Here is a 13,803-nt window from a genome sequence, read left to right as displayed (position 1 = left end):
GGCCCGAAACGTCAGCCTTCCTGCTCCTATGATGCTGCTTGGCTTGCTGTGTTCATCCAGCTCTACACCTTGTTATCTCAGATTCTCCAGCATCTGCAGTTCCTACTATCTCCTATTGACCATGTTCTGCTTGGGGAGCCTCTGTCTTTTCTCTATTTGTTACGGCCTGCCGTCTCGCGCGACATCAGTCCACCCGGTCGGCCAATCAGCGGGTGGTGTTGCCTCCTGATGTTCCGCAGGCGGCCAATGGGCGGCGGAGCTCGCGGTAACAGCTGATGGGACGGAATGTCCACACAGCTGGGCGGTGGGGCACGCGCTCTGGGAGCAGTGTCCGGCGCCTTCGCGCTCAGACCATTACTACCACCACAACCAGCACCATCAGCGATGAATGTCACTGCTGGAGCGATCCTGAGCTCAGCCTACCTGGCTGTTGACTATGTCGACTCGATGCTTCCTGCGAACCCGCTCCGAGGACCTTTCCGTAGCGCCTGGGACTACATGCTGAGCAATTACACCAAGTTTCAGATTGCAACATGGGGCTCGCTACTTGTTCACGAACTCGTCTATTTCCTTTTTTGTCTGCCTGGGTTTATCTTTCAATTCATACCTTACATGCAGAAGTATAAAATCCAGCAGGTAGGTAAAAAGGTTCGGGGGCCGTAGGAGACTTGGTTACGACGTTTCTGCTATTGCTCAACACGACGCTCTTTTTACTCCTTTTAAAGAGACTTTGCCATGTAAGGATATTTACTCCCTTCGAAAGAAACTCTCATCGAAAGCAAATGAGGAATATAATTGCTTAAAACCATTGAGAGAATTATCTGTGGTTGCTGTGTTTTTTGTTTGTCCAAACATGCACATTTCTGCTGCCTGTCTTTTTTTCTGTCCTGCTGGGAAGATAGTGGTGCAATATAATTTGTGTTATGTACGTACATACATCTCTGCTATATAAACTTAGTAATAAACTGTCATGTATATTGAAAATTATGTAATTCTGGCGTCATGATAAAATTAGTTCAGTGTAATGATTTTCAAATTTTTCCCTTCACCAAGAAAAACTGGCTACATGGATAGGGTGAATAGACAAGTGGGGGAGTCCAAAACTAGACGGCATAGGTTTAAGGTGAGGGGGGAAAAGATTTGCGAGACCTAAGAGGCAACTTCTTCATGCAGAGGGTATTGTGTGTGTGTGTGTGGAATGAGCCAGAGGAAATGGTGGAGGCTGGTACAATTGCAACATTTAAAAGGCATCTGGATGGGTATTTGAATAGGAAGGGTTTAAAGGGATATGGGGCAAATGCTGGCAAATGGGACTAGATTAATTTTAGGATCCGTGGTTGGCATGGACAAGTTGAACTGAAGGGTCTGTTTCCATGCTGTACAGCTCTGACTAATTAGAAGCTTAGTTTTGGTTGATTTTAGTCCATTGTCACATGGTGTATTTAATAGGTATTTCATGTACATAATTTATTTTCTTCCTGGTGTATGTAGGGAGGTGTGCTATCATTGTGTTTTTATGCTTTTTCCCTCTTTTGAAGTCTGTGACCTAGAATTGAGGGAATATATGTCAGAGCAAAACCAGGAATTACTTAGCCCACAGACTATGATAGATTTTTTTTTCAAGCAAACTGTTTGAGGTCATGATACATCTCTAGTGAACTTGGCTCAGAGTTACAGACACTATCGCAGTTCCACAAGAGCTTCCCTGTCTATAGTTGAAATTTCTGAACATAATTAGAAAGTAGGTATTTTGCAATCAACCTGGCTAGATATGCTGTGACACACCTTTGGAACAGGTGGGACTTGAACCCAGGTCTTGCTGACTGCGGTCTACTTTATACTTATACTATATATGTCAGTGATGTAGGTCTGACCTGGCTGATTAGGCTCCACTCACTTCCTGTACAGATTTTAGACACTGGACAGAAATCCAAGCTGATTATTTATACCATCCTTGTCACATATGCATGTCCATTAGTTTCGGTTGGCCCATTTTGATTTTGTTTTATGATTTAAATAACTTTTTAGCATTCTGTCAAGGAGGTCTGATCAACACAGACCAATACAGTTTGCAGAGATGCAGGTTCAACATCAGCCAGCAGTGGTTAACCCATTGTCTCCTGCCATGTGTATGATTTTTGGAATAGATTCCTGTGTAAAATTTTTTTGCAGCAGAACAATTTACATGAATTCCTGTGTCCTGAAGAATGTAACTTCTAATATACACAATTTTCATTAGTAATAAAACAATTGGATTTATGTATCAAGTATTTATTAAATTAAATCTACAGTGCATAATTGCCATATAGCTTTTTTAAATCAAGTATAGCACCAAAATTCATATACAGCATTACTCATTTCTGTGATAGACAGAATGTCTTTTCAGCTTGAATGCAGCATGTTGTTAGTGGTTAGGACCAGTTGTTTGGCTACTGCATAATAGTGGGAAACAGCTAGCCTCACTTATTGCACAAGCTTTTGAGATACCTCCAGTGTAATTCAAAGTACACTGCCCACTTTTCAAGTGGTGGCCTTGAGTGAATTCATGAGTTTGCACAATATACAGCAATAAATACTTTAATCAAGGCAGTTATTTTCTTGCAGGATGGCCCTGATGTGTCTCATTTCAGGGACAAGCTTGCAAACGGATCAAGACCTTTTTACCAGGTTACCAATAAGGCCAATCTTAATGTTTGGAACTGTTAGCTTCCCAATGTGTATGTTGACTAGTGAATGTACACTTGCAGTGGACAATAATTGAGACTTAACTAGCATGAACAGAAAAGTGAGCTTATGAGACTGCTCAATCTTGAAGGTAAATTTGAAGTGCAGGATAGAGCCCAGTAAGATGTGAAGGGAAATTTTTACATGCAGTTGTGGGTCAAATATGGCTAGCGTATTATTGGATGTCAGAAAAATACAAAGCCTAGGAGGTTAAGTGCCATTCCATCAAAGACATATTTCTTATGGAACCCAATAAGAATGTTGCAAAAGCTGGCCTGAGGGTGTTCACATGAAAGCACCATATATCTGGGCATGTGGGTGTCATTAAAACTGAACTCCACTGTTGCTAAGTTTGATGGATGCTTCTTCACAAAATCATGGCTTGTCCAGATAGCTATGATATGACACTATAGTACAAAATTAATGGCCTACTTCAATGGTAGGTGGTGAGTAGACTAGCAATGTCAAATGAGGTAATGAGCACATTAGTGCTATTGAAATGCAAGTCCTATATTACACATACTAATTCAATGTGCTGTTCTTTGCAAACAGAAAAACACACATGCATATTGCTGACGAAGCAGAGTCAAATGCGTCATTTTAAATGCAAACAAAGTTTGGTTAACTGGTGTATACAGCAGTACCTCCCCATGGCAGCACCTTGACCAAAGTCCACTTGCCAACTAAACTGCACTCTCCTCTCGGTTTCCCTTTTCATTGGTAATTCTTGCAAGTGTTCTGATGAATGGAAAACGAAGCTTTAACAAGCTGTGTCTTTTTTTTTCAGTAATAATCAAGTTCTGTACGAACAAACAGCTACATATATTTAATTTTGTGATATGGAGAAAGGTAATTAAAAATTTAGTCACAGAACAAGGTTTTAATTGGAAAGGAGAGGTATTTAAAGAGGGAATTGCAGATCCTAAGAGGCAAAAGACACAGCCAGAAATAGTGGAATGAAAAGCCCATGATGGTTAGATGTGTTTGAGCGATGGAGCCAGATTTTCTCCTGTAAAGAACTTTGTTGAAGCGATTGGCTTCATATGATAATCCAGTCATTTGATTGTCACCATTATTGATTCCAGTTTTTTTTTTATTTAAGATGAATAGCTGAATTTAAATCCCTCCATTTTCAGGATAAGATTTGAATTTGCTAACTCTGGGTTATTAGTTCAGCTCTCTGGTGTACTAGTCTAGTAATGTAGTAACCATTACTGTACATATAAAACTTTCTGTAAATTTTATTCCTGTTTGTAATATGGGATCCTGAACTTTAAAATGGTACTCCTAATGAGGTTCCAAATAAGTTTAATCTGACTGATCAGATTTTCAGGTCAGGTATTCCTTTCTAGATAGTGTTTGCGTTGTGTGGCCTTGTTAACTGTGATGCTACTATTATTATAATTCTGTACTACAAGATTGCTTATCTCTCCTTTCACCTTCATCCACCGCTCCCCCTCACCCTCGCCAAAAATGACCTTTAATTTTCCAAGAAACATGTGGCCCTTCTTTAACTACTCCAATGTAACATCTCAGATTTATGGAGTCATAGAGGTATACAGCACAGAACTAAAGCCTTCTGCTCAACTCATCCATGCCAATCAAATATCCGAAACTGATCCAGTCCCATCTGCCACCATTTGGCCCATATTGTCTTCCTATGCGTGTATCAGTAATATTGAAATCCATTTATCATCTTGATATCCATTCTGGCATGCTGCTTAATATCTTCTTTTTTGACTTGTGATGTTGTGAAAATGGCAGCGAGCTTTGGTGGCTGTTTGCTGTGGAGGTCTGTACAGATAAGTTATCTATTGTCCTTGCATAACTTTTCACTTTTTTTAATGTTCAAACATGAAATCAAATGGAACATTAATGTCGACTGTATGTGTGTGTATTTTATAATGTATGTAAATAAAATTATGGTATCGACTTGCTGTAAGCTCAATGAGCAATGTCTTTTGAAAACTCTGGTGAGGATAATAACTCAGTGTTGTGAATGTAATACTGGAAGTTTTATGTGCTGTCTATTTTGTCAGATGCTATTGTTACCTACTGTGCATTTGAACTTTGCTATTGGATGCAAGCGGCAAGCAGTCATTAAAGATTGTGTTTTTAAATTTTTTTTTAATGTAAGTGTTTCTTCATAAAAGACTTTTTGTGATTTAAATCACATCAACATCTGTTTCTTTCCTTTCTAGGACAAGCCAGAAACGTGGGAAAAACAATGGAAATGTTTCAAAGTGCTGCTCTTCAATCATTTCTGTATCCAGTTTCCCATGATCTGTGGCACTTATTATTTCACTGAATTCTTTAACATCCCTTACACTTGGGACTCTATGCCAAGATGGTACTATTGTACTTGCTGTACTTTTTTGGGGAGGCAGTTTGTTTTAGTTGTATAATTTCTATTTGAAGTTAAAATTGATGTTTTTATTCGAATGCTTACCTTATGTCCACAGAACATCCTGAAGAACTTTACAGCTAATTGAATATTGAATTGTATTAATTGTAATGTAGGAAAACGTGGCAACCAATTTACACACAGCTAGGACCAGAAACAGCAATGAAAATAATGTCCAGGTGCTGTGTTTGAATTATTCTGATTGATGGCTATGACACAAAAAAGAAATACCCAGCTCTGCTTTAAATAGTGCCGTAAGTTTTTTTTTCTGTTGACCAGAGAGATAGGTGGGCCCTCGGTTTAAACTCCCATTTGGTAAACCAGCACATGCAATGATGTGTTATGCTCTCTGTCAGTATTACTTCCTCAGGTATCGGGTATGGTACAGGAAACTCCACCTTCTGGCTGTGACATTAGTGTGCCACCAGGGGAGCAAAATTTGGCAATTAATTGCAAATAAATCTATCTTTTTAAGCACCTTAGAACAAAGATTAGCAAAGATTTTAATTTTTGTAGAAATGAGACAGATTGTTGAAAAAAGTTGCAAACAAAATCTTGTTTTACCTGTTTTTCTTTGTGACACAGTCACAGCATCTAAAAATAAATTCTTCGAAAGTCTTACGAAGTGTATGAGGTGGTGAAATTGCAGATGGATTTTGTTCAGGTTAATTTTGTTTTCCTTCAAGGATGGGCTGCACTGCACCCAAATGTTCAGCAGAAGGGCCATTTTCTGAAGTTAACCACCTTGCATTCCAAACAACTATGTTTCACTCAGACTAAACATTTATGTATATTACATTTTTAAAAAAAAAAAAATTGATTTTGGATTTGAGATGACCGTTTTTACCACAGTAGTTGAAGTATAATCACTTGTTGCTTAAAATTTGTTTTTACACACTACTTCTAAACTTTTGTTTATTGTCTGTGGCTCTATCCATTTAAATAATATGGGATTTTATGTTGACTGGAGCATATGCTTCTAACTATATCCTGTGAATCTCCAGGTACATGCTGCTTGCTCAGTGCCTTGGTTGTGCGGTTGTTGAGGATACCTGGCACTATTTCTTGCACAGATTGTTACATCACCGGAGAATCTACAAATATATTCACAAGGTGCACCATGATTTCACGGTTAGTTCCAAGCATACTGTTTTATTTTCTGCAATTCCATACTCCTTGACTTGCAGAGTTTACCTAAAGGTGAGAGTAAATTGTCCTCTTAATATTCAGAATGTTCCCTGTAACTCTAAGGCTGCAATGGGGCATTTTCAAAAATTTAGTTTTACTAATTTGAATTTGTGCAACTTCTTGTTTCTTTTTAATGTTGGACTTCAGTTTGCAAGATTTACTAATTGACACTGGTTCATCAGTGCTTTGTTAATCTTGTTAAATTCCTCAAGTAATTCTGTGTGGTTGTGTTTCTAAATTTAAAACATGTAATTCAGTTCTTGGAACTGAAATCTTTAACAAGGCACAAAAATCTCTGCATTCTTAAATTTCCTTTCCTATTAATGGTCATCATTGATACAGTCTTTATTGATTGTTCCTAGTTGCCCTTGAGAATTTGGTGAGCCGACTTTTTTGGTTTTAAAGATAGTTTCAGAAAAGATTTAATTTAATAAAAGCAACACCCTCTTGTTTGAGGTCAACTATAACATTTGCAAATTAGTGTGGGAAAAGTCCATTTTATAACTATATAAAGCTAAAAAGTGTTTTTAAGATGCTCATTGTCCACTTGCAAACACTCTTCTGCATTTAGTTTAAAATGTGACTAAACCAGTCTTTTGTTACATGTATAACCATTTTTACTAGCTTTCAACTGTACGGTATTATTAAGGTCACCTAGTGATATCGGTTTTGCGCAACTGTGGAAGAAATGATTGGTTAGTGAATGAATTTGCCAGTTTCTAGAGTACAGCAAAGTGAGTATTGGGTAACAATGTCAATTCTTATGTCTGTCTGAGAAACTGGCCTCCTTGTTTAATCTTGATATTACGACCGTGAAACCCCTTTTCAAGAAGCTTTACTTTTCAAGGTTTTCTTTCATACTATTGCACTGAAGTCATATGCATCTTCCTAATTTGCTAAAAGACACAGAATGTAAGAATTAGGAGCAGGAGTAATCCATTTGAGCTTTTCCTACCAATCAATAAGATCATGGCTGATAAAGCTGCTGTTCCACTTCCCCCTGTACCCCCATAACATTTGACTCCATTGTCAATCAAGTAATCTGTGTAAAACAATTGGACTTCAGGTACTTGATGTATCAGTGCAAAATCACAAAGACATATGCAAAAATGTTTCAAGATATGTCAGACTTCGTGACAATTATATGCATGTTCATACGTATGTGCACATCTAAGCACATACAACCACGGTAGTAAGCATCCTTCGTGAAACCTGTTTCTTTTATCACCATTTGGATGTGTTTTGATGCACCTCCATAGTGATCACATCGTGTTTGGGACTTCAAGGTGCCTCTCCTGACCTAGAGGTAGGGACACCAACACAGTGGCATAAAAGCCACATCATGCACAGAAATCGAATTGTTAGTTTTACAGAGATAAATATGCAAATGGATGAGAAAAACTTGGCAAGATCTGCCCTCGAGTCAAAAGGTGTTTCAGAGCATTTCCTTGATGACTTAGATTTAAGGGAATGAGGTTAATGAGACAAATGATCCTTTTTCATTTTCTTCAGTACTAAAAATGCAAATTTACCAAACTGTATCAATCGAATTGCTTTCTTCTAGTCCCCATTTGGCATGCAAGCCGAATATGCTCATCCATTGGAAACCATTATCCTTGGAGCAGGCTTCTTCATTGGAATCATGATTTTCTGTAACCATGTGATACTGCTGTGGGCTTGGGTTGCTTTCCGCCTACTGGAAACTATTGATGTCCACAGGTAGGTCTGAATACATTGTGAGGTGAGACCGGTTTGGCTGATTAAAACAAAAACAGAAATTGCTGGAGAAACTCAGCAGGTCTGGCCGTATCTGTGGGAAGAAAGCAGAGTTAATGTTTTGGGTCTGATGACTCCTCATCAGAACTGTTAGCAGCTATGAAAAAGTGGTGTTTGTGCTGAAGGCGAAGTTGGGAGGGAGAGGTGAGTGGGCTAGTGGAGAATGCTTGGTTGAGGAAGAAGGTGGACATTTGAGGCCCCCCTGCAGAAGGTGGCATCCTCAGAACAGATGTGATGGATGTACTGTGGTCAACAGGGCTCGTAGCAGTGTTTGCCCATCTCCTGCACTTCTGCCCTCACCCCTTCCCTTCCATAACAATGATAGTGCCCCCCTGGTTGGCACTTGTCACCCCACCAGCCTCCACATCCAAAGTGTTGTAAGCCACTATTTCTGTCACCTCCAGCTGAATGCCACGACCAGGCACACATTTCCTCTCTCCACCCTTGTCGGTATTCTGCAGGGACAGTTCTCTTTGGGGCACTCTGGTGCATTCCTCTTCCATTCCCAACACCACCTCTCACCCCACTGGCACCTTTCCGTGCAATTGCAGAAGGTGTCATATCTGCCTGCTTACCTCCTCCCTCCTTACCAACCGCACCATCTAGGTGAAGTGATTATTTTATCTGTAATTCACTCAATCTAGTCTCCTGGTTTCACTGCTCAGTGTGGTCTCCCCTAAACTGGGGAGACAAAAAGCAGGCTGGGTGACCGGCTTGCAAAACACCATTGTCCGGAAAAATAACCCTGAGCTTCAAGTTGCCTGCTAATTTAACATGCCACTATGTTTGCATCTTCTGTCGCAGGCCTGTTACAGTGTTCCAGCAATTTCCATTTTTGGTTCTGATTTCCAGCATCCGTGGTTCTTTGGTTTTCTTTGTTTTGGGTATATTATACTTGGTCGCCTCACTTAAGATGTGCATCGTGAGTAGCCGAGACCCAACACGCAATCTTGTGGTACTGCACTAGCTGCACCTTGTCATCCTGAAAGTGTCCTGTTTGTCCTTACTCTCTTTGTTTTTTGACAGTTAATTGTGCACTATTCTCAATCTATGTTAATTCATTCCTTCAATTCTTTGAGACTATGGAAAAATCCCTTGTCTGGACATTTTTTTAAAAACTCATTTCATGGCAAGTGAGTGTGGCTTGCAATGTATTTGTTGCCTTTTCCTAATTTCCCTTCAGATGTTGGGTGGCAATGAGACGTTTTCTTCAGGAGCACCACTTGATGTGGTTTGGTGCTCATGTAGTGTTGTTAGGAGATTTGACACCAGCCAGGTTTTCCCATGATCTTTCCCGCCTTTGGTTAAATGTGTTACCACATCACGTTTTTTAAAAAACGTTATCTGTTCTTCAAAATTGTACTTTAAGATTGAAAATTTATTTTAAATGAAAGAATGGCCTGGATCTTGGCCTATTAGCAGTGAATGTTGCAGCTATAGGACCTGTCAATTAGGAGTCTGGGTTAATTTGCTCCAGCAGTTACAATAAATCTTTACCATACATTTGTTTTAGGACTGCTCCTAGCAGGCCAGAACGTGTTCTGACAAACACTCGGCAGCAACACTCCCTCCTGGTCCTTCAGCTCTCTCTCTCTCTCTCTCTGACACGGAGATGTGCAGTGAGGGGTGCACAGATTCATGTCCTGTGCTGAGCTGTCACATGCTCTTTCTGGTATTAGTGGGTTGGATGCACTAGGGTGTTTGGTGGCCATTGCTGTGGTTTAACTTTAAACACAGTTGTATTGCTACCATCAATTAAGAAATTAATTTGCCTGTCACTAAGCCGAACACATACCTCAAAAGACCTATCTTCAGCTTGTAATGCCATAACAGGGCTTGGCTTTGCTGACAATGAGCCATTGCTAGGCTGCTGCATTAACTTTGCTGTTGGAATCATTCTGAACTTGAGAAAACAAATTGCCCCTTACAATTAAGCTAGGGTTGAACCACTTGATTCAGTTAGCAATGAACATTTCCACTATACTGCTGACTGCAAAATCTGGGCCATTTCATAGCTTTTGTTTGCAATATTGATACCTTGTGTATTAATGGCCTTTTAATAATATCTTGCATTTCTTGTCTCCAGTGGTTATGATATCCCTGTGAATCCCTTACATCTGATTCCATTTTATGCTGGAGCTCGTTTTCATGATTTTCATCACATGAACTTTATTGGAAATTATGCTTCAACCTTTACCTACTGGGATAAAATCTTTGGAACAGATTCCCAGTTTAATGCTTACAATGCAAAGTTTGCCAGCAAAGAAAAACTAGAAGATAAGATAAACTGAAGCCCAACAAGTGTATCTCACACCCTTGAACTTTCTCTAAGTTTTCAATTAAGGATAGAGGTGTCCCCAGGTCATCTCTTGCTGTAAGGGAGATTATTTAGGCTGTGCTAGAATTTTTCATCAGCTATGTTGCACCAGCAATTTAATCTCTCGAGCTCAGAAACTTCTGAGAGTTGGGAGGAATTCCACCTGAAATCCAAGGAGTTGACATCTTTCATATTTGACCAGCTATCACTTCTGCAAATTCACCAAAACAAAATGTTTACAGTGTGACAGTAAAAGGGACACAATTTGAACTGCTTTTCTCGTATTGCAAGCCGTGTGCATAGTGTACCCACTATATAATAATGCATTATAATGTGACTTAAAGCTTGTCTTTGTAACAGCTATTGCATTATTTTGGATCAGTTTGACTCATCATCATTTATAAATCTGGTGAATACAGACAACATCTTTCACAGATTTGTACATGACCCTTAAGAATTAGCCATCTAGGTATGAGAGAAAACTTTCCTTAAACTGGATTAATTTGCAGAAATTTTTAGGTTTTGTCTATGTTCTGGGTGATTTCAATCCATTATTTTCAATTTCTTGGTAAATATATATTATCTAAGATGATTTTCTTGTCAGTATTTTAATGAACCTTGATTACATTAAACCCCTTGATTACATCCCAAGACTTGACGGAATTAGTATGTAATTTTTCATATTTGCATCTAATAGTTTGGGATAAAACAAATTGTTAAAGAAATATTTCATGAAGTTTAAGTTCTTATTACCAGTAAGTGGTTCAGCGTTTTCCTTTATGGTTTGGAAGTAGTCTGCAAATTGGAATATCATTTGAATGCCAAAATACATTACAAGTTTTATTATCTGTATTTTGTTGGTGCCTTTCTCATTTTTGTTTTTTGGTTAAAAAAGGCACTGAAGGTCAGGAATTTGTTCATTTTATTTGTTCTTGAGATGTATGCATATTTCGTTGTGTCTGCATTTATTATGCACTGATGTATAAGAATAAAGACAATAGATGAACAAACAAAGGAAATTTAATTCTGCATTATAAATTGAGACTGATTTTGTTTGTGGAATAATAAGCCACTGTATTAACATATTTATGCATTGCATAAATAGTTTTTCCTTACGTTTCTATGACAACCAGTATGGAGAGTGGTCCAACATTATGAGATAGTTGTTGTGTGGAATGATCAACAACAGTTGGGAAATTTCCCATATGGGGATTGAATGGTTTATTGGTAGAAAATCTCATTTTTGACAATTGCTGTGAATATTTAACCCATGGCTTGATACAAATATTTAAGATTTCAATAGCTCTACAAATTCTCTAGCCATTCTGGAGTTAAGACTTAAGTCAATAAATGATAGCAAAGTGTGAGTACAGTTCTGGTGTCAGCATTTGTGTTGCCATTTCCACCAGTTGCATCGTCAAGGAACGTATGGATCACTGTATTCCATTTGAAATTTCATTGAGGACCCTTGTCGACTCCTCTTACCCTAATGAAATTTCTCATTTTAACAAATGTTTACATCACCTACTTGTGTATCTGTTAGCCTTGAAGGTGGAATGCATTGGCTATTTCTGGTGTGAAATAAACAACTGCTAAAGCGAATGGTTGGGAGTTTCCAAGGAGTGACAATGTAGATTGCCAGTCTGGAACATCATCTTATGAGAAGAGATTCCAATTGGGACTTATTCAGAAATACTTCCATTCTGACAGTTCTTCCATAGCTCAGAACTGTCAGAGGAAGATAAACCCATACCCAATTTTTATAGCAATCAGGGGAGACGATGGCCTAGCGGTAATTAATCCAGAGACTCGGATAATGTTCAGGGTACCCTGATTCAAATCCTGTCATGGCAGACGGTGGAATTTGAATTCTATAAAAATCTAGAATTAAGAGTTTAATGATGACTATGTAACCATTGTTGCTGTTGGAAAACCCCATCCGATTTGCTAGTGTCCTTTTTAGGGGAGGGAATCTGCTATCCTTACCCAATCTTGCCTACATATGACTCCATCCACAGCAATGTGATTGACTCTCGACTGCAGATTAGGGATGGGCAATAAATCCTGGCCTGGCCAGTGGTTTCCATGTCCCGTGAATTAATTTTTGTTTTTTAAAAAAAATGTTTGCTGTATTCTGAACTGTGAAAGTCCTGATAACATCTGACAACAACTATCAAAAACTGGCTAAATATCTCAGAAAAGTGTGATATCAGGGTGATGGATCAGTAGATTGCCAGCTGGGGCATGATGCCAAGTGTAAGATGCTAGATGAATAGCAGTGAGGGTGCCAGTTGAGTAAGATGCTAAGTGGGCAGTGATTAGGATGCAAGGGGTTGGGAGCAGGTAAGCGACGGAGTGCATAGGGCAAGTCAGGATGGGTGAAAAAATTTGGGTCTGGTGTAGGAGGGGATGTCATGCCTTGGTGGGGGAGGGTGGGAAGAGCCACAAGGTAAGCTAGGTCCAGCAGGTAATAAGGGATTCAGGGGCTTAGGGGGTAAAAGGGAGTTCATGTTCAGTCTGGGGTTGGACGAGGAGTTTTGGCTGCCTGGGTGGTTTCTGGATTGGGGTTGAGGTGGAGGAGATGTAATTTGGGGTGTGTGAGATAAATATGGGCTCACTTGAATAGTTACTCTGGAGTTAAACTATGCATTTGATGAGTAAGTATTTACTCAATCCACTGAATTCTTTGATTTTAAAATGGATTCTTTCAGAGGGTTCAAGACGTAGGAGATTTGTCTAGCAGAATCTTCAAATTCCTAGGCAATTTCTTCAGAGCCTGCTGCAATTCCTTCGGGTCCTTGTGTGCAATTCCCATTTATACTGGAATAGTGGCTAACTGGGCCATGATATTTAATATTGATCACGTGAAAAGCATGGCTTGGCCAGCAGGTGGCTCTGCAGCAATGTTTTTGCTTGAACTTTTATTTCTTATTGAGATCAGTGTGATGTACATTTTTTTGTTTAGTCATAATTACTCTGATTATTTTGGGTTTAGTTTAACATGGCCCCATCTTAATTTGAATTTTTAAAAAAAATTTCACTCTGTAAACATTACAAGTGCCCTTAGTTACCAGTCAGGTTCCACATCTTTGTATTTTTGCACATCTTCCTGTGATTTAGTGTTGCCAGTTACTGTACCTCAACTGTTAGATCACCTACCGGCCTGTTTCTGGTTTATACTGGAGGCTGTGAACCTTGGTGACATGCAAGGGAGTGCTTATTTATTTATTGACCAATTTTCTTTGTCTGCGATATTGTTTCCCCTTACCTCCCTACCAGCATTCATTGAGACCACTTGTCAGCTTCTCCTCTGGTGTCCCCTGATTAGATTCCTTTTAGCCTGGTTACTTCCACATTAAAACTGTTTTCCATTCTAACCTCATATTTACTCCTC

At 39.1% G+C, this 13,803-nt stretch overlaps 1 protein-coding gene across 1 annotated transcript; it reads left to right on the top strand.

Annotated features, from left to right (window-relative positions):
• Positions 1–275: 275 nt before the first annotated feature.
• On the top strand, positions 276–11,433 carry LOC109915801 (methylsterol monooxygenase 1-like). The gene is made up of 5 exons (XM_020515479.2): positions 276–636; positions 4,926–5,074; positions 6,133–6,259; positions 7,881–8,035; positions 10,179–11,433. The coding sequence occupies exons 1-5, from the start codon at positions 286–288 to the stop codon at positions 10,381–10,383; spliced, it is 987 nt and encodes a 328-aa protein (XP_020371068.2). The 5' UTR covers positions 276–285; the 3' UTR covers positions 10,384–11,433.
• Positions 11,434–13,803: the final 2,370 nt, after the last annotated feature.

The sequence above is a fragment of the Rhincodon typus genome, unplaced genomic scaffold (genome assembly GCF_021869965.1).
Source record: "Rhincodon typus isolate 14 unplaced genomic scaffold, sRhiTyp1.1 hic_rhity00001188, whole genome shotgun sequence".
Classification (NCBI taxonomy): Eukaryota; Metazoa; Chordata; class Chondrichthyes; order Orectolobiformes; family Rhincodontidae; genus Rhincodon; species Rhincodon typus.
This window is presented reverse-complemented; position numbering and strand designations above follow the sequence as displayed.